The sequence below is a fragment of the Talpa occidentalis genome, unplaced genomic scaffold (genome assembly GCF_014898055.3).
Source record: "Talpa occidentalis isolate TD23 unplaced genomic scaffold, MPIMG_talOcc4v2.1 talOcc4.3, whole genome shotgun sequence".
Taxonomy (NCBI): Eukaryota; Metazoa; Chordata; class Mammalia; order Eulipotyphla; family Talpidae; genus Talpa; species Talpa occidentalis.
In genome coordinates, this window is record NW_023603184.1 from 146982385 (window position 1) to 147004633 (window position 22249).

Consider the following 22249-nt stretch of genomic DNA (forward strand, 5'->3'; position numbering starts at 1 on the left):
GCTGGCGGCCGGCATCGGGAGGCCGGTGTCCAGAGCTTCACCCACCTGCCCCCATCATCCTTTTAATCAGGCTGCTCCCTGCTCCCCCGGGTGAGGCAGTGCTGGCCTCCCTCTGCAGGCCCCTCCTTCAGGCAGGCCTGGTGGTCCTGGGTCTGCAGCTGGCCCTGCCTCTGCTCACCTGGCCCACCCTGCCAGGCTATGTCCCGCTCCTTTTGTCCCTGGGCACCCTGAGTGACCCGTGAGGCCCCTCCTCCTCGCCCCTTCTCTGTCTGTCCTTCCTGCACCCCCTGCCCCCCGCCCCGGCTGAAGCCCTGGGATCCACTTAACTTGCCTTGATGAAAAACAGGCTCTGTCCATGCAGAGAAGGCTCCCGGGGGGCCCTGCCAGCCTTGCCTGGGCCTGGGCTTGGGACCACGTGGGTGAGGAGTCACTGCCTTGGTCTCTGGCACTGAAACCCTGAGGAGCCCACACATGTCCCTTGCATGACCCCCTCCTCATTTGTATTGACTCAACAGGAGAGGGGTGCTTGGAAGCAGGTGTTGATGAATGAATGAATGAATGAATGAATGCTTTCTCACTGTCCCTTAGCAAATGTGACTTCCCTTCATCAACTCATGCAATGCGTGTCGTCTCGGATCTCTTGGGTGAATACTGTCCCGCTGCTACGGCGTGGAAGGGGCCCACATTTCACAGCCGGAGCCCGGCCTGTCTAGTCTGTGAGCTGAGCCATCCTGTCTGTGTGCCCACGGGGCCTCCCGGTCACGTGCGGCTGATCCCGGCCCCCAGGCTGCCTGGGAGGATTAGAGGCATTTTATCTGGTGCAGGGGAGGCAGGGCATACAGATACCACCCAAATGGCAGCCCCAAAAAGCTCTGCTCAAAGAGTTCTTCCTGGGGGGGCTTCCTTAGCACATATGTGTGCAATTTCCCCCGTATTGTCCTATAACACTTGATGGCTGCTCTGTAATTGCTCTCAAATGGTTCCATCCTAATACATAGCATCTGTAGAGCAGTTTACAGTTTACCAAGAGCTTTTTCTTCAACCGTTTCCCACCTTTGCAAAAAGACTCTGTGGCTCAGAGAGGTTAATTCACTGCTCTAAGACCTCACAGTGTGGGGGTGGAGCTTCCCCTCTCCAGCCTGTGGGGCCTGCTGGTGTCCCTCTCACTGTGTCCCCAGTTCCTGGTCAGGGAGGGAGGCACAGGGAGGGAGCTGGTTGGGCTTCAGGCTATCTGGAGCTGATGGCAGCCGGGGGAGTAGCCTCCACTTAGGTGGCAGTTGGGGGCTGGGTGTCCACAGGGATTGTGCGCTCACCTCTGTGTGCAGGTGAGGCTGCTGATGCCTGAAGGAGGCTTCAGTAGGGATCATGCCTCTGGGTGGGATGTGGGCCTGCATTAGCTCCACAATTCCTTTCTGATCATAAGCTTCGGTGACTTGGAAAGTTCTAGAAGACTGGACCAAACAAAATACTGCTAGAATGGAGTTTCCACTATTACCCAGTAAGCTGCATTGTTAGCTGTTTCTTTGGTTTGCTTATTTAGCTGTTATTTTAGTCAGAAAATTGAGACACCAGGGAGGCACGTGGACTCGTCCCAGAGGCCCAGGGAGGTGGGAAGCCACAGGCCATGGAGGAGCTGTCAGCAGGGATGGCCCTGATCTGTGGTTGAGCCCCAAAGCCGGGAAGCAGCTGGGAGGCAGGCAGTAGGCTCTGCCCGGAGCCCACTCCTCGTCTTTGAAATTGCAGTTTGGAGGACACCTCCTCCGGGAAGTCCTCCCTAACTACTCAGGCAGAGCTTGTCTGCTATATCCAAATGCCCACTGCCGTGGCCCTCACACGCTTAGGGTAGACCTTCCTGACTGTGCCCGCCTTTCCCCGGGTGGTGAGCAGGGCAGGGAGCCTGCATACGTGTGAGTATCTTACATTTGGAAAGGTTAAAAAGATGCAGAAAAGCAGAGGGGCAATGAAACAGATGCCCGTATACCAGGATGACTGTGCCCAGCCCTAGATGGGAATGAGTGTCATGGCTTGCTCACGACCACAGGCCCAGACCGCACAGCAGGACCGCTCGTGTGTGCTCACCCGGCCCTCGTGTGCCCAGAGACCCGGGAGTGGAAGGACAGGAACGGAGACTGTTCCAGGGAGGAGAGGAGGTGGGTCCAGGCAGGGGTGTGGCTGTTGCGCCCCTGCCTTGTGCTTCTCTATCGCTGCCGCCACTCCCCCCTGGAACTTCTGTGTGGATGGAGAGGCAAGGCGGGTTCCTAGTCTAAGGGGAGCCGCCAGTGAGCCAGCCAGGCCGGGGCTCCCTGACTCTCTTTGGGGGGTTTCAGGTTGCTAGGCTGGCTCTTCCCTGACCTGTCCTCCACCAGGCCTGCCACCTGACCTCCAGCAGCAGGGGGCCAGCAGGAGTGTTACCCCATTCCTGGGTGAGTAAAGCACAGGGTAGCCCTGAGGACAGATAAGCACAGAGGCCCTGGGGAGGGGGAGGGGCAGGGATCTGAGCCTTCAGGGCAGAGCTGGGCAACCTGGTAGCTGCCCCACCAGGGCCTGGCCACTGATTGTTGAAAAGCAGCAATCACCGCTTTGTACAAGAGCGGGGAAATTACTGCCAAGTAATAATTACAAAAATGACCAACAAGCTCTAAGTTGTGGGTTGTTCGTCTTGAAAGGTGACCAAAGGGACAGTTGCCGGTGTCCTGGAAAAGTTCAAATGCTCCAAATTCTGCAGGTTTCTGCTTGCTCCAGACCCCAACTCCGCTCCAGGCCCCCTGTGCTTATGTGGGGCTCCAGGCTCTACGCCTCAGGAGGCAGCTGGGGTTTTAAAAAGGCTTTCCCTCTGCATATGAATTGTGGGGATTTGGGAATCCTTCCGGAGCCCATTCAGTCAGGGAGGGGGTGCAGGGCTGTGTGGTGGCCCTTCCCAGCATGCCTTGGGCTTCTCTGAGAGATGAGGCCCTGGCATTTCCAGATTGGCAGAGCTAGGAAAGGAGGTGGAGACCCGTGACCCCACACCCTGCCGCTTGTTCCAGAAGTGTCCACCATGCTCCCCTGAGGCTGAGCACCAAGCCAGCACCGGGACATTCCTGTCATGGGAAGCCCAATAAGAATTCTTTGGTACAAGTGCCATGGAGGGGGTCTGCAGAGGAGGGCTGATCCTCCCATCCTTGAGTAATGCAGGGAACCTTGCCATCCGGCAGGGAAAGGTCCCCCAAAGACAAGAGAATGATTAGGTGGGAGGGAAGGGAAGTGTGAGGGGCAGAATCAGCTTGCTGTCTGCGGGGAGGAGGGGAGGGGAGGGCCTGCGGGCCAGCTGGGGAGGCATGCAGGACCCCAACAGCTCCCTCTGGGGGTCTCCATGTCCTCTGCTGAAAAAGTGGCACCTCCTGGAGGAGGGGGGGCATAAGGCTTAAATGGTATAATCTGTGGAAAAGACTTAGGTGGAAAGGGCCCAGCTTGTTCAATTAATTACCACGTTAATTAATCTGGGCCCTGGTTCTAAACTCCTTTTTTTTTTAAGATTTATTTATTTATTTATTTATGCATACAAGAACTGGGGTACAGGCCATAGGTGTGGGGGGGGGGCGGTGAGAAGATTCACCAGAGACAGAGTGGGGAATACACCAGACGGATTGACTGAAACACACTGCTGAGGGGAGCAGCGGGGAGACAGGAGAGGTCTGCTGCGCCATGTGGGTAGCTCCCTGGCGGGGGGGGGGGGGGGGGGATGGAACTTGTGCTGCAGAGGCTGCAGACAGCTTCATAGGCTGCGTCTTAACCCCTTGCATCCACCAGGGAGGCCCCTGGTTCTAAACTTTATAGCAACACCCAGAGGCCAACTGGGGAAGGAAGTGGGCTAAGGGAAAAGAGAGGAGGAAGGAAGGGGTAGCCTGGCTTTGAGTCACTGCTCTGAACCCAGAAGTGACCTCTGGAAATCAATCAAGAGGGCAATGTGATAAGTTACATGATAGAGAAGGTGTACATAGAAAAAGTGAAACAATTATTCAGACGTTTTAAGATGGGGCCTCCCCGGTGTCACACAGGTTAAGCACAGCACTTTGAAGCTGTCCGCAGCCTCTGCAGCAGGAGCCGAATCCCTGGTCGACCAGCGAGCTGCCCACAGGGCGCAGCAGACCTCTCCTGACTCGCCTGCTGCTCCCCTCAGCAGTGTGTTTCAGTAGATCTGCCTGTCCTGTTTCCACTCTGTCTCTGGTGGATCCTCCCACCCCCCGCACCTCTGGCCTGTACCCCCGTTCTTGTATGCATAAATAAATAAATCTTAAAAAAAAAAAAGAAAAAGTTTTAAGAGGTTAATTGGTGGCGCAGCGGGTTGGGCGCCGCGCTGTGAAGCTGTCCGCAGCCTCTGCGGCGCGGGTTCGATTCCCCACCCGCCCAGGAGATTCCCATGTGGTGCGGCAGACCTCTCCTATCTCACCCGCTTCTCCCCTCAGCAGTGTCTTCGGTCTGTCTGCCTGTTCTGCTCCCAACTCTGTCTCTGGTGAATCCTCTCACTCTCCTGCGCCTCTGGCCTGTACCCCAGTTCTTGTCTAAATAAATAAATCTTTAAAGAAAAAAAGAGGTTAATTGATGCCTATTTTACAGGTGAGAAAACTGAGCTTGTGGAGCTTCCATCTTTGCCTGAGGATCCATAGCAACAGGGCAGAGGAAGCTGGTCTGTTGGACTCCTGGCCCCCAAAACAAGAGGACGGGAGAGGGGGCCTGGCACTGCTACTCCTCACTGCCAAGGCACGCTGCCCTCTGGTGCTGAAGCTGGACAGAAATGTGTCCCGGGATCCCCCTGACAGGAGAATGTGCAACATTCTACTTCCTCAGCCCTTAAGGAGGCCAGGGCAGAACGTCACCTGACGAGATGGTCAAGGCAGATGTTATCAATCCTCTGCTGCGGCCACGAGACCCCCCTCAGCACGGGCCCTGGGAGCGCCTGGCAAAATGCAGTGTAATGCTCCTTCCCCAGGTCACCAGGTCCCACCGGAAAAACTTTTGCCTCTCAAGCAGAAATCACCACTCTGGGAACCTTCTCTGCCACTCTACCCGCATTCTGAGAGGCTGCAGCTGCGGGGGGGACAAGGGCCTCAGCTGGTGAACCCCTTACCAAGCAACAGAGGGAAACCCCAAGCTCTGTCCCTGACTCATGGGGGGTGGGGCGAGGTGGGCACAGTGTGGCTCAGCACCAGTGGCTCGTTCCTCAGAAGTGGAACCGGACCTGGGCTCTGGGGCCTGGGCCTGGTTTCAACCCCCAACTCTGCCACTTATGTTGGGAATACCAGCCCACCTTGTGCCTCAGTTTCCCCTTTTGTAAGGTGGAGATGATAGCCTGCCTCATAGGCTGAAGGGGTTAATGTGTTCCTGGAAGTCAGAACAACATCCGACCCAGTTTGTGAAATGAGCTGCCATTCTCACTGGTGGTCTTTCTGCCACTTTGTTCTATGTGTGCTGGGCATGCTCAGCCAGGGCTGCTCTGCTGGCAAGCCAGGCTCTCGGTCTGGGTCATGGGGTCTCAGTCTGTAAGCTGAGCTCCTCCCCAGCTCAGCTTACAGGGGGGCTTTCCACGACTGAGTCTGTTCATTTGTTCAACTTCCTGGCTCAGAGCAGACATCAATGGTGCCTTCTGAGATCCACCTAGTGGACAGGGCTAGGGTGAAAGTCAGCCCACTTTCTATTTGATTCAAAGCAACTGAACAGGGCCTCTCTGGTGGTGCAAGGGGTTAAGCACAGCACTATGAAGCTATCTGCAGCCTCTGCAGCATGAGTTGGATCCCCAGCTGGCCAAGGAGCTACCCACATGGTGCAGCAGACTTTTTTTGTCCTGCCCACTGCTCCCCTCAGCAGTGTATTTCAGTCAATCTGCCTGTTCTGTTCCCTGCTCTGTCTCTGGTGAATCCTCTCACCCTCCCGCATCCTGTATATATGCATAAATAAATAAATCTTTAAAATAAAACAAAATAAAATTAAAAAAAAAAGCAAATGAACAACTTTTTTTCCCCCAAATGAGCTTATGATCACAGATATTGGAGGTTAGGACTTCAATGTATCTTTTTGGGAAACCCAGTTTGGCCTATAATACTTACTCTTTTGCTGCACTTTTCTGTGCATTTTCATAATGAAAATGTTCCAAAGTGGGAATAAAGCCATCGAACAATCATTTCTTTTCTTTTTTAAAAAGATTTATTTATTTATGCATACAAGAGCTGAGGTATAGGCCAGAGATGCAGGGGGTGGTGAGAGGATTCGCCAGAGACAGAGTAGGGAACAGAACAGGCAGATCTACTGAAATACACTGCTGAGGGGAGCAGCGGGTGGGACAGGAGAGGTCTGCTTCACCATGTGGGTTGCTCCCTGGCCAGCTGGGGCTCGAACTCGTGCTGCAGAGGCTGCAGATTGCTTCTTTTTTTTTTTTTTTTTTTAAATCTTTTTATTTTTTTTTTTTATAGAGGCATGTTTTATTTATTTATTTGTTTGTTTTGTTTATACATGCACTGGGTACAGTCAGAAGTGCGGGAGGGTGAGAGAATTCACCAGAGCCAGAGCGGGGAGCAGAGCAGGCAGAAGGACCGAAGTACACTGCTGAGGGGAGCAGCGGGCGGCAGGAGAGGTCTGCGCGCCATGTGGGACCCTCCTCCGGTGGCCGGGGAGCAGCCGGGGATTGAACCGGTGCCGCAGAGGCCGCGGGCAGCCTCGCAACCCAGCGCTCAACCGCTGCGCCACCGGGGAGGCCCCGGATTGCTTCTTAATGCTGTGCTTAACCCCTTGCGCCACCAGGGAGGCCCCTCAAACAATCATTTCTTAAGTGGAGCCAGGTGTACCAGGCATCGGACCAGGCACAGGGCCATCGAACAATCAAACCCCACAGCCCAGGGCCTGCAGGGATAAGGACCTGACATGACTGTCCAGGCCCAGAAGTCCCTTCTCACTTCCGCTGATGAGGATAACAAGGTGGAGGGTGGTGAGGACTTGCTTAGACCCCGTGTCCATCCAGTGGGCCCTCCAGACTCCAGACCCACCCTCCCTCCAGCCCCGCCCCTGCTGGCCTGTGGAGGAGGAGAGGCTGAGGCTGCAGAGAGAAAGCACTGAGAACCCCTGCGATAGCCAAGGGAGCGTCTTCCACTAAGCTGAAAGCTTTAAGTAGCCAGAGTTGGGGGTGTCAGCAGGGATTTTCCTACCTGCTTTGAGAGCTCTTCCACTTCATGTAGGCACGCTTATTGGCATTAATCTTTAATTTCTAATTTCCCCTTTATGTTTCTTTTTTTTTCCAAAGATTTATTTATTTATGCATACAAGAGCTGGGGTACAGGCCAGAGGTGTTGGGGGGTGAGAGGAGTCACCGGAGACAGAGTGGGAAACAGAACAGGCGGGTCTACTGAAATCCACTGCTGAGGGGAGCAGCAGGTGAGTCAGGAGAGGTCTGCTGCACCATGTGGGTTGCTCCCTGGCCGGCCGGGGATCTAACTGGTGCTCCAGAGGCTGCGGACTGCTTCACAGGCTGCGTCTTAACCCCTTACGCCACCAGGGAGGCCCCCTCCCCCTTATCTGTCTCTTCAGGTATTCAGAACACATTTTCTTTCTACCATGAATGCCCCTGAATCTGAATTCAGCCTTGTTTAATTCACCAGCAGTGGTGACTTCTGAAGAACATTCTGGAACACATCTTTTCATCTTGAAAATCTTAATGAGGAAACCTCCAATATATGCCATAGGACCCAAACGGGACTGAGAAATATCCATTGATGGGTAATTTTGGGGGTCTCAATACCTTGTCTTGGCCCAGGACTCAGCGCTCTGACCCCTGAACAGCCCCAGACAGGGCAGACACTGGCAGTCGAGCCATTTTGTCCTTTGGGAGCTGGGTCCTTTAGCAAGTGGAAAAATGGAGACCTAACTGGCACCAAGAGGAGTGGCAGGTGTCTAGACCGTGCTTTTGTGTGAAGGCCCAGAAAACACTCAACAGCAAGAGAAAATGGCCCAACCTGGAGCAAGCTGCTGAGAGCCCACAAGTGGCCACAATTCCAGGCCCGGCTGCGAGGTCCCAGGTGAACAGGAGGCAGCTGGGAGGACCCTGCCCCCTCAGTTCAGGGTCATTGCAGACTTTCAGTCTTCCCTCAGCCTTTGACAGCCCCAGAGCTCCAACTTCCCTGCAAAAAGTGTTGCCACCTGCTCTTCCTGGGGAGGCTGGACTTGCAGGGAAATGCTGTCTGTTTCAGCTTTTCCTCTAGAATTGTTCAAGTGAGAACCCCTCAACCATTTCCCCAGGGAGAATCTCAGAAACCCTCTTGGAGGAAAGAACAGTTTTGAAAGGAACTGGGAACTCAGTTTCTCTTCTAGAGGCGTTTGCTCCCTGCCCAGATCTAGAAATGTGCAGCTTCTCCTGCTCACAGTCTGCACTGAGCTCAGCAGTCACGGCCCCCTCCCATGTGGGAGGTCGGATCCCCGCCACCAGCTTGCCCTGCTGGCCTCGATCAGCCCCAATCAGAAAGTACAAACCTAACACTCCCGCCCCCTGCCCAGCAGCAGAATCCCAGTGGGAAACTTTCGAGGGTCCAGGGCCACAGGGACCCTTCTTTTTGAGGTTGGTTATAGATTTCCTCAGAAATACCACCTTTGGGTCTCCCTGGTGGTGCAAGGGGTTGGGACGCAACCTATGGGGCTATGTGCAGCCACTGCAGCGTGAGTTCTTTTTATTTAAAAAATATTTATTTATACAAGCACTTGGTACAGTCAGAAGCGCGGGAGGGTGAGAGGATTCACCAGAGCCAGAAACAGAACAGGCAGACCGACGAAATACACTGCTGAGGGGAGCAGCGGGCGCTACGGGAGAGGTCTGCCCATCATGTGGGACCGTCGCCAGCGGCCGGGGATCAAACCAGCGCTGCAGAGGCTGTAGGCAGCTTCACAGCCCAGTGCTCAACCGCTGCGCCACCAGGGGAGGTCCCACTGCAGCGTGAGTTCTATCCCTGGCTAGGGAGTTGCCCGCATGGCGCAACAGACCGTTCTTGACTTGCCCACTGCTCCCCTCAGCAGTGTACTTCAGTCAATCAGCCTGTTCTGTTCCCCACTCTGTCTCTGGTGAATCCGCTCACTCGCCCCCCCACCTCTGGCCTGTACCGCAGTTCTTGTATGCAAAAATAAATAAATCGTTTTTTTAAAAAAAGAAATACCACCTTTGTGGGGCCTCCCTGGTGGCTTAGGGGTTCAGTCTCAGCGCTATCACTGCTGTGGCCTAGGTTTGATCCCGGCCAGGTTGCTGACCCACATGGCGCAGCAGACCTCGCCTGTCTCCCCGCTGCTCCCCTCAGCAGTGTATTTCAGTCAGTCTGCCTGTTCTGCTCCCCTCTCTGTCTCTGGTGAATCCTCTCACCCTCTGCACTTTTGGCGTCCACCCCAGTTCTTTTATGCAAATATAAATAAATAGATCTTAAAAATAAAAAATAAATGCCACCCTTACCAGCATGCGAGCAGGGAGGGGAGCAGCAGGAGCCATACGCCCCGCGTGGCTGCGGGTCCTGCCTCTTGGAACCACCCCACAGCTCCTCGCCTGTCTGGGCTTCCCCTCTATTCCTAGAGCAACAAACCCTGCTGGTGGCTTGTGCTCCACCCGCCTGTGTCCTTCACCCCTTCTCCCCCAAACAAGACAGGGGTGGTGAAGGGGAAGTAGAAAAACCATTCTTAACACACAAGAGGAAAAGGCAGCCAGCTGTGCAAGAGCCCGCCTCTCGTCCACCTCCTTACCTGGGCAGGGACTTCTGCTCTGGCCCAGGGCACAGACCCTTGGCAAGGGTCCAGCCGAGACTCCTGTCTCGTGGGGTTCCCACTTAGGGCTGTGAGGCCGGAAGACATGGGTGTGGAGGTGCCCAGTTATATGCCTCCTGACGGTCACATACGGGTGTCTAACCTTTCTTTGGGTGCACTGCTCTCTCAGGCGCTCATAAGCAGGCAGCCAGGTGCCAGCACACACAGTAACTCCCCCGACTGGCATCTTCTCTTGCCACCAGGGTGCTGGGCCCACGCACGCACAAGCAGTACATAGAGCTGAAGCAGAACACCTAAGGGGATGGTGCATGTCAACAGGTGGATGAAGGGGGCTGGGAAAGGCATGGGGAGACAGGATTCCTGGAGACGCTGTGGGGGGTACATGCATGAGGAGTTTCTAGAAATGGCGCCATGGAATGGGTGTGCTGGCCAGGGCCACAACACACATGCCTCCCCCAGCTCCTCACCTGTCTCCAACCCAGGCTCCAGTTTGCATCCACAGGGGATAGGCCCCAATCTTCAAGAGCTGTTCCCCACCCTCACCCTGCCAGGCAGGAGCCTCTTGGGGTGGCCAGACCTGTGTGGGTACCAGGAGCAGGGCCTTTGGCTCAGTTCCTCCGGGAGTGGGCAGGCCCAGGCGTGCTGCACCAGGGAGCAGGCCTGTGGAGGGGGGGGTTGTTGGGGGGAGGATGGAAGGAGGGGGCTCTCTTGCACAATCCCAGCGCAGCTCAGCAGGCGGGAGAGTTGAAAGACCCACTGGCAGTTCCATGCCTGGGCATGGAAACCACAGCCTGAACACCTGGGCTTCTGAAGGGCGGGAAGGTGGGATTTTTTGAGGCCTGTTCCACTCAGGCGGCCTCCCTGACTCTGTCATTCCTCTGAGGCCAGAGGGGCAGCCAAGCCTGTTGGGCATCGAGTCACAGACTTCTAAAATTCAGCTAGGCTGGTGCCCTCACTTCGCCCCAAATTTATGAAGAATTTGTGGGAGATAATGTTGCTTTGTCTAGAGTCTTGAAAACACTGCGAAACTAGAAAATGGGGTCAACAGCATACTGACGGCCCTCCTGAATCTTCCAGACTCCATTTTAATCACTTTCTGAATTTTTAAAAAGATTTATTTTATTTATTTATGTATGTAAACAAGAACTGGGGTATAGGCCAGAGGTGCAGGGGCGGGGGGGGGGGGGTTTGAGAAGATTCACCAGAGACAGAGGGGGGAGCAGAATAGGTGGATCTACTGGAATCCACTGCTGAGGGGAGCAGCGGGGAAACAGAAGTCTGCTGCACCATGTGGGTAGCTCCCTAGCCGGGGATTGAACTCAAGCTGCAGTGGATGTAGATTGCTTCATAGCGCTGAGACTTAACCCCCTGTGCCACCAGGGAGGCTCTGATTTCTGAATAGAAACGTGTCAGTTTCCCACCACAGCCCTGGAAGGCACATCCTACTGTTGCCGCCGTTGTTCAGTGATGAGGAAGTGACTTGCCCAGTTTCACAAAGAGAGTGGGTAGCTGGGTTGGGGATTTGAACCCTGGCAACTTTAACCAGCATTTATGCTCTTTCTAGTCTTTTGGCACTCAGGTGAGCCAAGCAATTACAAACTCACTGGGAAGCCAGGGTTGCAAACTTAAGTGGCTACAGCACCGGGCAGGTGAAGTGAGTGTATGCGAATCAGGCCCAGCAGGGAAAGGCCTGTTGTAGTCCAACTGGAGAATGTACCAGCAAATTCCCTAAAAACAAAACTTGCCTGGAGGCCAAACCGGGCCGTCTTAGGGCAGCTCTGACCTAAGCCAATTGCACTTTGGGTGGTAAATAGACCCTGGCTGGGAAATGTGGCCTACCAGGTAGACAAGGTTTTTTTTGGGGGTGGGGGTGTTAGCCTACAGAAGTGGCCTGGCCTCCTGTCTCCTCTTCTGCAAAGGGCAGAATGAATGTGACTGGGGAATGAATGTGACCCGGGAAGATCAGCCTGTTTGGAAACAGTGACCCAGGTGGCCCTGTCACTGGAGCTTGAATAACTCCAGCACTGCAGAGCCGTCAGCATCCGTGCTCCCACAGCCGGGAGGAGGCCCCAGGAGGTCCCTTGTGCTCTGGGGCTGGTCTAACGGGCAGTCCTCCACTCTGGCATGGAGTCACAGTCCGGTCATGGGCTCACTCGGTTACTCCCATTCCTTTGTGACAATGCCTTGCTCTCCCTTTTTGACTTGTTAAAAGGAGAGTGATAACACATTAGAGGTCGAACCTAACATTTGCTTATTTTCAATTGGTCTTGACCTACAAAATCATCATTTTCTTATGATCCAACCCTGTAATTGTCCAACCTATCTTGCAAGATGCAGAGAATAATTGAAGATGCTTGAAGCATGAGTCAAAGGCTCAGTCATGTATACAGCAGGTGCTCAGAGAGTGATGAATGTAAGAGCTAGTTCCAGAACCTTCCTTATTCACTTCTAGCAAAGCCAGCTGCATGCCCACAGGGCCAGGCAAAGCAGTTGTTCCCGGGAAAGTCACATTTACCTGGCTCCTCCAGGGTATCTACCCCCACCCCTCATGTCTGGGCTCCAGAACCGTCATGTCTAATTTTCAGCTCTGGAGGCAGAGACAGATGTCTGAGGTCACCATCCAGACAGGGATGAAGACCCAGTGGCTTAGATGAGGCACAGACTAAGCTCCGGCTGCACGGGATTTCGTGGGCTGAGCATTCCCTGCAAGGGCAACCAGAGCTCGAGGGAAGCGCCGCAGGTGGAGAGGCTCTCCTGCCCGTCTACTACGCCTCAGAATCCCCTCACTTCTCCACAGAGGTGGCACAAAGAGGGGTCGCGGCGGCAGCGGCCGAGGAGCCCGGCCCTTCTCTGGGGCGCAGGGGGGGCCTCGGGTCTGCGTCGCAATAGAGGCTGCTGGCGGCGGGCGGGAGGGAACCGAAAACAAAGAGTTGGGACGCGTGGTCCCCGGGGACACCATTGTGAGAGTCCCGCGCACTGGCGCGCGCCCACCGGGGAGAACCCCCTGGGGCAGCCGGGGGGCAGGCAGGAGACCCCGCGGGCGCCCGCTCCGCCGCTGCGCCCCTGGGCGGGACGGCTGCGGCCGGCGCCCCCGCCCTGCCCGGCACCTGCCCCTCGTTTCTCACGGCCAAAGGGCAGGGGGCCGGGGCTTCTGCCCGGATTCGGGGAAGCCCACCAGGGCAGCCACGGGCCCGGCCGAGGAGAGGGGGTGCTGCAGGCACGCCAGTGGGGCGGGCGCGGGGGACGGGCCCGTGCCCGGTGGCGCCCTGACGCCCACGCCGCCTCCCAGCCGGGCGCCGAGCCCGGGGCGCGCCTGGCAGGCACAGCCCGGGGGGCCTCGCGGGGGGAACGGGGGCGACGGTCTCCCGTCTAAGACCATCGGGAAGGGCCACAGGCCCCTCTCTCGCCCCCGACTTCACGATCTACCGCCCTGGCAGCCTCCCGCGCTCCAGGATCCCAGACTCCGGGTTTTCTCCATTCCCAGACCCGGTGCCCCAAGAGACGGACAGCGGAGCCCGCCAATGGCAGGACGCAAAGCGTCAACTTTGTGTTCGCCCGCCACTCTCAGCCAATGCGCGCTCGCCTCCCCGGAGTCCCGCCTTCCGTGTCGGGCGCCCCCTTCTGGCGACAGAGCAATGAACAGCATCTGTCGCCATCTTGTGTGTGGCACAGTTTTCATTCTGGAACGTTTTTCCGCCTTTTCTGATCTTTCCACTCATACCCCAGGTCCCTCAGTTCGACAGCCAAGCGCGGCGGCGACGAGGAGGACGCGGCCCACGACGTCTGACTCCCCCACGTGGGCTGCAGCGCCACGTCACGCCACGCTTGCGGCGTCCAACGCCATCTTGAGTGTGGCGAGTGCTAGCTCTCTTCTCGGGGCTCCGCGTGGTTCTCTAAATGGCGCCCCGAACTTCAAGGAGCCCCCAAGGACTAGCCCAGCCGGGCTAGGGGAGCATCGCTGCCCCACCCCGACAGCGTCTAAGTGCACGTGCCCCGGCGCCCCAGGCGGGGAGGCAGAGGCGCGCCCCGCTGGCCGGGCCTGAGGGCGGCCCCGGGGCTGCCGCGACGGCAGGGCGCCCGGGCCGGCGCCGTCCAGGACGCCGGGGGGCGGGCCCGCTGCGCGGCGGACGCCCGCGGGCCGTCCCGTTCGAGGGCCGGCGCTCGACCAGGCCTCGCGCCCCTCGATGCGGGAACCCCCGTGTGCGCTTGGCACGGTGCCCGCGCCGCTGCAGCCTCCGGCCCGGACGCCCGGGCGATGGCGGGGCCCGGGGCCACCCTCCAAGGACGCGGGGGCGCGCCCTGGCGAGACGGGGGGCCCGGACTCGCGGGCCTCGGCCTCGAGGCCTCGTCGCCTGTCCCGGGGCTCCCGCCACGCGCCGGGACGGCTGCTGGTCGAGGGCGCCCGGTCGGGGGCCGGGCATGTCCGCGGGCACCGCGCAGGGCGCCGCCCCGGGCGAGCGCGCCCGGCGCCCGGCGCTCCCCTCCCCCTCGCTGGCAGCCGTCGCGAGCGCCCGCCGCCTCCCGCGCCCTCCCCCTCCTTCCGAGCAACCGCGGGAGGGGCCGGCGCTGGGCGGGCGGCTTTGCCGCGCTTTGACTTTCTGCGTCAGCAGCCCCAGCAAAACAGCGGCGGGAGCGCGCGCCCCGAGCGCGCCCGCGCGCCCCTCCCCCGCGGCGCCGGCGCCGCCGAGACCCCGCGGACGCGGGCCTTGAATGACAGAGCGGCCGGCGACTGCGCGGCGCGGGGCGGCCGAGGCTCTGCCGCTTTAAGCACGTTTGCCCATTGTTCGGAGTCGAGCCAATGAGCGGGCGCCCGCTCCCTCCCTCCGGCCAATAGCAGCGCGGAAAGGGCGGCCGAGCGCCGCCCACTAATCTATATTAAAGGTTCTGGCGCCGCGTGAGTTCCCCACTGGCTGCTCCGAAAAGCCATCTTTGCATTGTTCCCGGGTGCCGTCTCGGCTCGCCGCAGCCTCCTCCGCCGCGCGCCTCCCCCGCCGCCGCGGACTCGGGCAGATCCCGCCAGGGCCCCGAACTCGCCTCTCTCTCGCCCGCTGCTCGGATCACCGGCGTGCCCCACCATGTCAGACGCGGCCGTGGACACCAGCTCCGAAATCACCACCAAGGTGAGGCTGGACGCCGCCCGCCCCTTCGGGGCCGCGCGCGCCGCCGGGGGTGGGGGGCACGCGGGCCCGGCGGGGTCGGCGCGCGCCGGCGCTGCCGCGGGGATCCCGCCCGCCCCTGCCGGGGCCCCTCGGCCGCCGGCCTTTGTGTCTGGGGGAGGGGGCGGGGGGCGCCGCGGGCAGGCGATGCCCGTCGGAGCCGCCGGGCCGGCGGGCGGGCGGGCGGGCGCGGAGCCGGGGCGCGCGGCGGCGGCGCCTGCTCTCGGAACTTGCTGGCGGCGAGGCGGGGGCCGGGCCCAGCCGGGGTCGCGAGCCCGCCGGGCGCACGGAAATAACTTTGAAACTCGAGCGCGCGGGGTCGGAAGTGCCGGACGCGTGCGGCCGGCTGCGGGGAGCGGCGGCTCCGCGGCTCTTTTGTTCGCGGTGGGGCCGCCGGGTTCGCGCGCTGCCGCGGCTCGGGGCGGCTCGTCGCGACGGAGCCCGGTAAGGCGGGCCGGGGCGGCGCGCCGGGCCGGCCGCGGCGTCGATGGTCCCCGCGGAGGTGTGAAGGGCCGCGCCGCCGCGGGCGCCCTCGGGAGGGAGCGGGCCGCCCGGCTCTGCCGAGCAGCCGCGCGCCGGCGGGCTGGGCGGCCGCGAGCCCACGCGCCGGAGGGGGAGGAAACGGAAAGTGGAGGCGCGGCGCGCCGGGCGGCGATGGGCGCCCCCGCGGCGGCCCGGGGGCTCCGTGCGCGGCCCTCCGGGGCGGCGAACAAAAGCCGCTGCGGGCCGGGGCCGGCGGGTCCCGCGTGCGCTGCACGCCCCGGGATGTGTCCTGCGCGCTTGGCGCGTCCCGCACCGGCCCGGCCGCCCGCCCGCCCGGAGGCCGCGTCCGCCCTGCTCCGAGCGCGGCACAGCGCCGGGCCGTCCGCTGCTCCCGGCGGCGCCTCTGCGGGGACGGCGCGAGTCACCTTGGCGTCTCCTTAATCCGGCGCCCCTGGCGTCACCTCTGGCGCGCTCCCAGGGGCGACTCCCCCGGCGCGGGGAGCTGGCGGCCCGGGTCTCCGCAGGCGCGCGGGCGGCCCCCTCCGGGCCCGCGCGGAGCGAGGGGAGCCGGCCCTGCCCGCGCGGCTCGGCGCTCGCCTCCCCGCAGGGCGGCTTCCCGCCCGGCCGCGAGCCGCCGCGCGGACGGGGTCCCCGACGGCCGCGGGCTGCGGGGCTGGAAAAGCCCCGCGGACTTCGGGGTGCCCTCCCGTGGGACTTTGCCCGCCAAACGCAGGGGCGCACCCGCGGCCCCCGCTGGCGGGGAGGGGGTTCCCCGAGCCCGGAAGGACCTGCCTGCGGCCCGCGCGCCGGCGGGGGGCGAGCGCGGCCGGGGCGGTGCGTCTCCGGGTCAGGGGCGGCCGCCGCGGCCGCCGCGGGCCACGTGCTCCGCGCGCGCCGTGCGTGCCGAGGCCCGCGCAAAGCCCGCCGGGCGGGGGCTCTGCGCCTGCGCGCCGCGGCCTCCCCGCCCCCACCGCTCCCCCGGGCCTTGGCCGCCAGGGGGCGGGCGCGGGCCGAGCCCGGCCTCGCTCGCCCCCGAATCGGGGTAACGGGGCCCACAGGTGGCCCGAGGCCGGCCCTGGGCGCGCCCGGCCCGCGCGACGCTCCTCGTGGGGCGCCGTGGCGGCCCGGCCTTCGGCGCGGCTCCGGGGGCGGGCGCCGGCCCCGGGCAGGGCTCGCAGACCCGCGCCCAAGCCGGGCGTGTGAGGCGCGGGTTGGGGGGCGCCGGCGGGTCGGCTCCTGGGGGGCTCCGAGCGGCCTGGCCGCCCCCCTTGCTCCCCGCGGCGCTCACCTGCGTCCGGGCGGCCCGGGGCGCGCGGTGACCGCTTCCTCGCCCGCAGGACCTGAAGGAGAAGAAGGAAGTCGTGGAGGAGGCGGAGAACGGCCGGGACGCCCCCGCCAACGGCAACGCCGTGAGTGCCGCGCGCGCGCCGGGGCGGGCGGGGGGAGGGGCGGGCGCCCGGCCCCTGACGGCCTGTTTCGTCCGCGCAGAACGAGGAGAACGGGGAGCAGGAGGCCGACAATGAGGTAGACGAGGAGGAGGAAGAGGGCGGGGAGGAAGAGGAGGAGGAGGAGGAAGGCGACGGTGAGTAGCGGCCTGGCCCGGTCCCGGAGTCCCGGCCCGCGCGGCTGGCACGGGGGCGGGGCCGGCGGGTGGGGGCGCCGCCCTCTCCCTCAGCACCGCGCGCCGGAGAGGGCGGCGCCGGCCTTACCTGCGCCCGTCCCCAGGTGAGGAGGAGGATGGCGACGAGGACGAGGAGGCCGAGGCAGCCACGGGCAAGCGGGCGGCCGAGGACGACGAGGTGGGTCGGTGGGCCGGGCCGGGCCGGGGCTCGCCGCGGGGGCGCGTCTCGGGGCGCCGGGCCCGGGCGGGGCTGCGGGCGGGCCTGACGCTCTCCCCTGCCCAGGACGACGACGTGGACACCAAGAAGCAGAAGACCGACGAGGACGACTAGACGGCAGGAGAGGAAGAGTTGCACCGTGGAAAGAAGGCCGCCGTGACCTGTTCACCCTCCACTTCCCGTCTCAGAATCTAAACGTGGTCACCCTCGAGTAGAGAGCCCGCCGCGCCGCCCCCGCCACACCGAGAATTCGCAAACGGGAGAGAAACGAACCAAAACTTCCAAGGCCCTGCTTTTTTTCTTAAAAGTACTTTAAAAAGGAAAATTTGTTTGTATTTTTTATTTACATTTTATATTTTTGTACATATTGTTAGGGGTCAGCCATTTTTAATGATCTCGGATGACCAAACCCGCCTTCGGAGAGTTCTCTGTCCTACTTCTGACTTTACTTGTGGTGTGACCATGTTCATTATAATCTCAAAAGGAGAAAAAAAACCTTGTAAAAAAAGCAAAAACAACAACAAAAAAACAATCTTATTCCGAGCATTCCAGTAACTTTTTTTTGTGTATGTACTTAGCTGTACTATAAGTAGTTGGTTTGTATGAGATGGTTAAAAAGGCCAAAGATTAAAGGTTTCTTTTTTTCCTTTTTGTCTATTTGAAGTTGCTGTTTATTTTTTTTTGGCCTGTCTGATGTATGTGTGAAACATGTTGTCCAACAATAAACAGGATTTTATTTTGCGGACTTGTTCTAACAAAGCTGTCTGGAGCCTGGTTTTTTGTGTTTGTTGTTTTCACTTCAGACCGATGACCCCCCCTCCCCCCGTGGCAGGATCTCCAGCTGAGGCTCTGTGGTCTCGGGGGGCAGCTGGGGGTGGTGGGTGCTGTCTGGCCAAAGCTGGCCCCCAGGCCTTCATGGGCGGGTGGAGGAGTGATTGGCAGGACTGGTCCCTTCTGAGAGCCCTGGAAGGAAGCCCACAGACCCTGGCCACCTAGGGGAACAGGCCACGTGGGGCTCGGGAACCCTGAGGCGGCAAAGGCAGAAGGGTGAACCTGGGTCCACACCTGAGATCCCTATGGGACCCCTGATAGCTCTGCCCTCCAGTGCCTCACCCCTTCAGCTCAGCCACTAGGTGTCTCCCCCTAGTGGTGCTTCGTCGCACCTCCCTCCCAACCCCCACTGGTTTCCCGGGTCACCAAGCTGACACTCCATAGTGAGTGGTGGGCCCCAGGAGTACAACAGTAGGTGGGAGGTAACTTGATAGCAGGTTGTGGACAGCAAAGTCCAATGAAATGACCCCAAGCTCCAGCTTTCCTAGAGATGTACACAGGAACTGGGGTACAGGCCAGGGGTGTGAGGGGTTGACAGGACTCACCATAGACAGTGGGGAGCGGAACAGGCAGACAGACACACTGCTGAGGGGAGCAGCCAGTGAGTCAGGAGGGGTCTGCTGTGCTTTTAGCTCTCCTTTAAGAACAGTTTGGAATCACATTTCCTAGCCTGGCATCCACAAGTGAGCCCGTTCTCTAGGGCATGGGTCTCCATGCTGGTGTGCACAGGACAGACTTCTGGGGCTCGGGGTGGTGTCATCCTGTGAAACTGCAGATCTCAGCCTTCAGGAGGGTGCTGGGCATGGGCTTGGGTGCAAAGATGTTTGCTTCTGTCCCCACCCCGCCACCAGCTGGGTGGTCCTGGGCCGGCTCTGCCCTCCCGGCAATGCATCTTACAGATGCCTCATGTCATGGGGTCCAAGTGATACCCCTGGGTGTGTGAAGGGGCAGTCACTTGCCTCAGCTGGAAGTGGTCCTGAGGCCCCCACCATCTGCATTAAGGTATCATCTGTCTCCAAGCTGACTTCAGTGGGTGCAGGGGTGGGGGTCCTTAAGGACAGTCACCTGTTGTCCTGGGTCCTGGGCAAGGTGTGCTGAATGTGTGGACAAGCGGGCCCAGCGGGAGGTGACTGAAACTGAAAGGACTGACAAGGGGAGGGAAGGTGCACTGGCAAGCCCTGACCCAGGAGGATGCTTAGCCGGTGAGGATTGGGGGATGCCACGGAGGAAGTTGAAGCCAAAAAACCTGAAAGTGACCTCTGCAGATGTAGGGGGCCTGGATTAAGAGGAGGTGTTGGGAGGGAGAGAGGGGGCGAATTTAAGATATCACATGGGCCAAGCAGCAAGGTTTGGATGGGACATTGGGGGCAGTTCTCCCACCAGGACTGGCAGAGCCCTTGGGCACAGGGAGGCAGTGTTTGCCTCAGGATAGGAGCAGGAGATCAAGGTCACCGCCTTTGAGATTGAGCTGCATGGAGGCTGCTGGGTGTGCTGGTCTGGGGGGCAGGAGAGTGGCCTGGGTTGGCCACAGTAACCCAGATACAGGTGTAGACCAGGTGGGCCAGAGAAAGGAAAGGGCACTGTCCCTCCAAGTGAAAAAGCCCTCACACCAGGCCACCTCTCCTGTCAGCCTCCCCAGAGCAGGCTTGATCCTCCCTCAGGGCCTTTGCACTTGCTGTTCCTGACACAGGAACCTCTGACTCACAGACTTGCTCTGAGGTTTCACTCGTGGGTACTGGATGCTCTTGGTACCAGGCGCCCCCTAAGTTCACAGGCATAGAAAGGGGTTAGAGACTGGCCCCTCTCCCTGACCTGCCAGGGCCTTGCCACATTTGTGGCCTTGTCCGGTGCCTGTGTTCTGGGAGGGCCTCGCCCTTCAAAGTGGCTGGAGACTCTGGGCTGGCTGTCTCCATGGAGCTGTCTCCAGGCTGCTGCCAGGGTCAGAGTCAGACTTGAGGGAGGCTCTGGTGGGAGGGTCCCTCTGACCCTGTGGGCCCACCTCATGTCCCTGGTGTGGGCGGGGCCACTGGCCTCTTGAGTAAGACTGACCGTGGGATCTTGCTACCCAGAGCTTCTCAGTCCTACAATGTTCACAAGGCCCAGAGCCCACCAGGGGTCTCTGAGGCAGTGGAAGGAGCAGGAAGACCACATAACAGACAACATGTGTAGTTGGCCTTAGGTCTGGCCCACAAGCCTCTGGCTGCGGCCCTGCTCCCAAATGCTACTCCTAAAACCTCCAGAAAGTGGGGAGAAGTTTAGCTGCATCCAGACAGACATGTTACATGGCAGCCATGTTAATGTGGGGCAAGTAGCCGAGCCCAGCTGGGCCTCAATCTCCCCCTCTGCACTGTGGGACTAGTAGCATGAGGCACTGCCAGGGTGCATGGCTGCCTTTCTTTGGGCCCTAAGTCTGCACGTACCCTGTGTCCCAGCCATACTCCCCACCCCACCAAAAGTTTGACCTGGAGAAGCCCCTTTGGCAAATCCACTTTCTCTAGTCCTGAGCTCAGCACTTGACTGGCTGCTCTCTGGGGGCCTGCCCTCAAGGGCCAGAGTCCTTTTGTGCCCACTCCCCAAGTCCCCCCCAAAGGCAAGGACTGGCCAACCAGAGCCCAAGTCAGAAGATTTGCGAGGGGCGGGCGCCCTCTGGTGGACACAGAAGGCCTGCAGGTTCTCCCCTGGGTTCTGCTCAGTGCAGGCTAGAGCTGGGGTGGGGGGGCATGGGGGGAGGGGAGAGGGCCTGGCCCCAGGGCACACAACCTGAACACCACCCCCTCCAGTAGACCTTCTGCCCTGTCTGTTACTGGAGCCCCAGTCAGACATGAGTCAGTGGTCATTCCCCAAGCTTTTCCTCTGGGCAGCAAATGGCCCCTCCCAGGGACTTGCTGCTGCTGCTTCTTTTTCAAAGATTATTTAATTGTGCATACAAGAACTGGGGTACAGGTCAGAGGTGTGCGGGGCGGTGAGAGAATTCCCCAGAGACAGAGTGGGGAGCAGAACAGGCAGATTTACCGAAATCCACTGCTGAGGGGAGCAGCGGGGAGATAGGAGAGGTCTGTTGCACCATGTGGGTCACCTCCCTGGCCAGGGATCGAACTCGTGCTGCAGTGGCTACCGATAGCTTCATAGTGCTGCCTCTTAACCCCTTGCACCACCAGGGAGGCCCGGGACTTGCTTCTTTTATTGGAGGCTGCAGCTGACTTCTCTGGGGTCACTGGCCCCCGAGCTCTCTTTTGCTTAGCTCTGTTAGAATGTATCCTTCTGGGGTAAGCCCAGCTCTTGGGCACCCTTGGGCGCTATTGTAGGGCTGCACACATCACCCCTTGACTGCAGCCCCAGAGCTTTAGGCTGATTGGCTTGTGGGCTTGGGGTCAGGGACTCCGTTTGAGGCACCTGCCAGGCTGTCCCAGGCATCCCTCTCCTCCACTGCCACGGGTGCCCGGGTCCTAAGGTCTCTGGGATCCCAGACCCTCCAGCGAGACCCCCGATGCCCAGCCTGCCACAGGCCCCTGGCCACTCCATGGTCTCTCCTGGTGCAGGCTGCTTCAGGGGTCCGGCTTTACGTGGTGTGGCCTGCTTTTACCATGCGGCTGCTTGTCCTCCCCCTAGGCGAGGGCAGGGCCAGCAGAGAAGGGGCCATCCGGCTCCAGGCCCTCCCCTCCAGACCCCTCAACTAGACTCACAGGGGCGGGTCTGAAGTCAGCGAGGTGCTGAGAGTGCAAGTTAGGGAACAGGGCTGGATGACCACAGAGGCCTGGGCCACTGGCCTTCTGCACCAGGTGAGCCACACGGGTCTTATTCCCGGAGGAGGCCTAGGGGCTGCAGTGGGTTCTGTGGGCTCGAGCACAGCCACGGGACCCAGCTTGGAGGGGACATGCTCTCTTGAGCTGCCGTAGCAACTGAAGTGCCAGCTGGTCACTGAGACACCTCATTCCCAGGCCCAGGCTGGGGCCCAGATGCGAGGCTGTTGGCAGAGAACAGACCCCTTACAGCAAGGAGCTGCTGCTGAGGATTCCAGAAGGTACCAAGAGACAGCTGTTATGATTGTCACCAGCAGCCGCCCCTTCATCTCCCTTGGCAGCAACCTCCTGAAATAGTGTCCAGCTTTACTCCAGAGAACTTGCCCTCCCCCACTCAGTCAGGGCCTAGTGGGAAACATGTGACTTGGATCTGACCAATCAG

The 22249-nt window shown here is 60.2% G+C and overlaps 1 protein-coding gene across 1 annotated transcript; it reads left to right on the plus strand.

Annotated features, from left to right (window-relative positions):
* The first annotated feature begins 14659 nt into the window (after positions 1-14659).
* PTMA (prothymosin alpha) lies at positions 14660-17995 on the plus strand. Its single transcript, XM_037524228.2, has 5 exons — positions 14660-14879; positions 16736-16807; positions 16887-16980; positions 17124-17197; positions 17303-17995. Exons 1-5 carry the CDS (start codon positions 14835-14837, stop codon positions 17348-17350), a joined length of 333 nt encoding a protein of 110 aa, XP_037380125.1. The 5' UTR covers positions 14660-14834; the 3' UTR covers positions 17351-17995.
* Positions 17996-22249: the final 4254 nt, after the last annotated feature.

Excerpts from the sequence above, each read along its gene's own strand:
- PTMA (XM_037524228.2), top strand. The coding sequence starts at position 14,835 with ATGTCAGACGCGGCCGTGGACACCAGCTCCGAAATCACCACCAAG. Across the intron at positions 14,880-16,735 it reads GCTCCGAAATCACCACCAAG|GACCTGAAGGAGAAGAAGGA; the intron begins GTGAGGCTGGAC and ends CCTCGCCCGCAG. Across the intron at positions 16,808-16,886 it reads CCCCCGCCAACGGCAACGCC|AACGAGGAGAACGGGGAGCA; the intron begins GTGAGTGCCGCG and ends TCGTCCGCGCAG.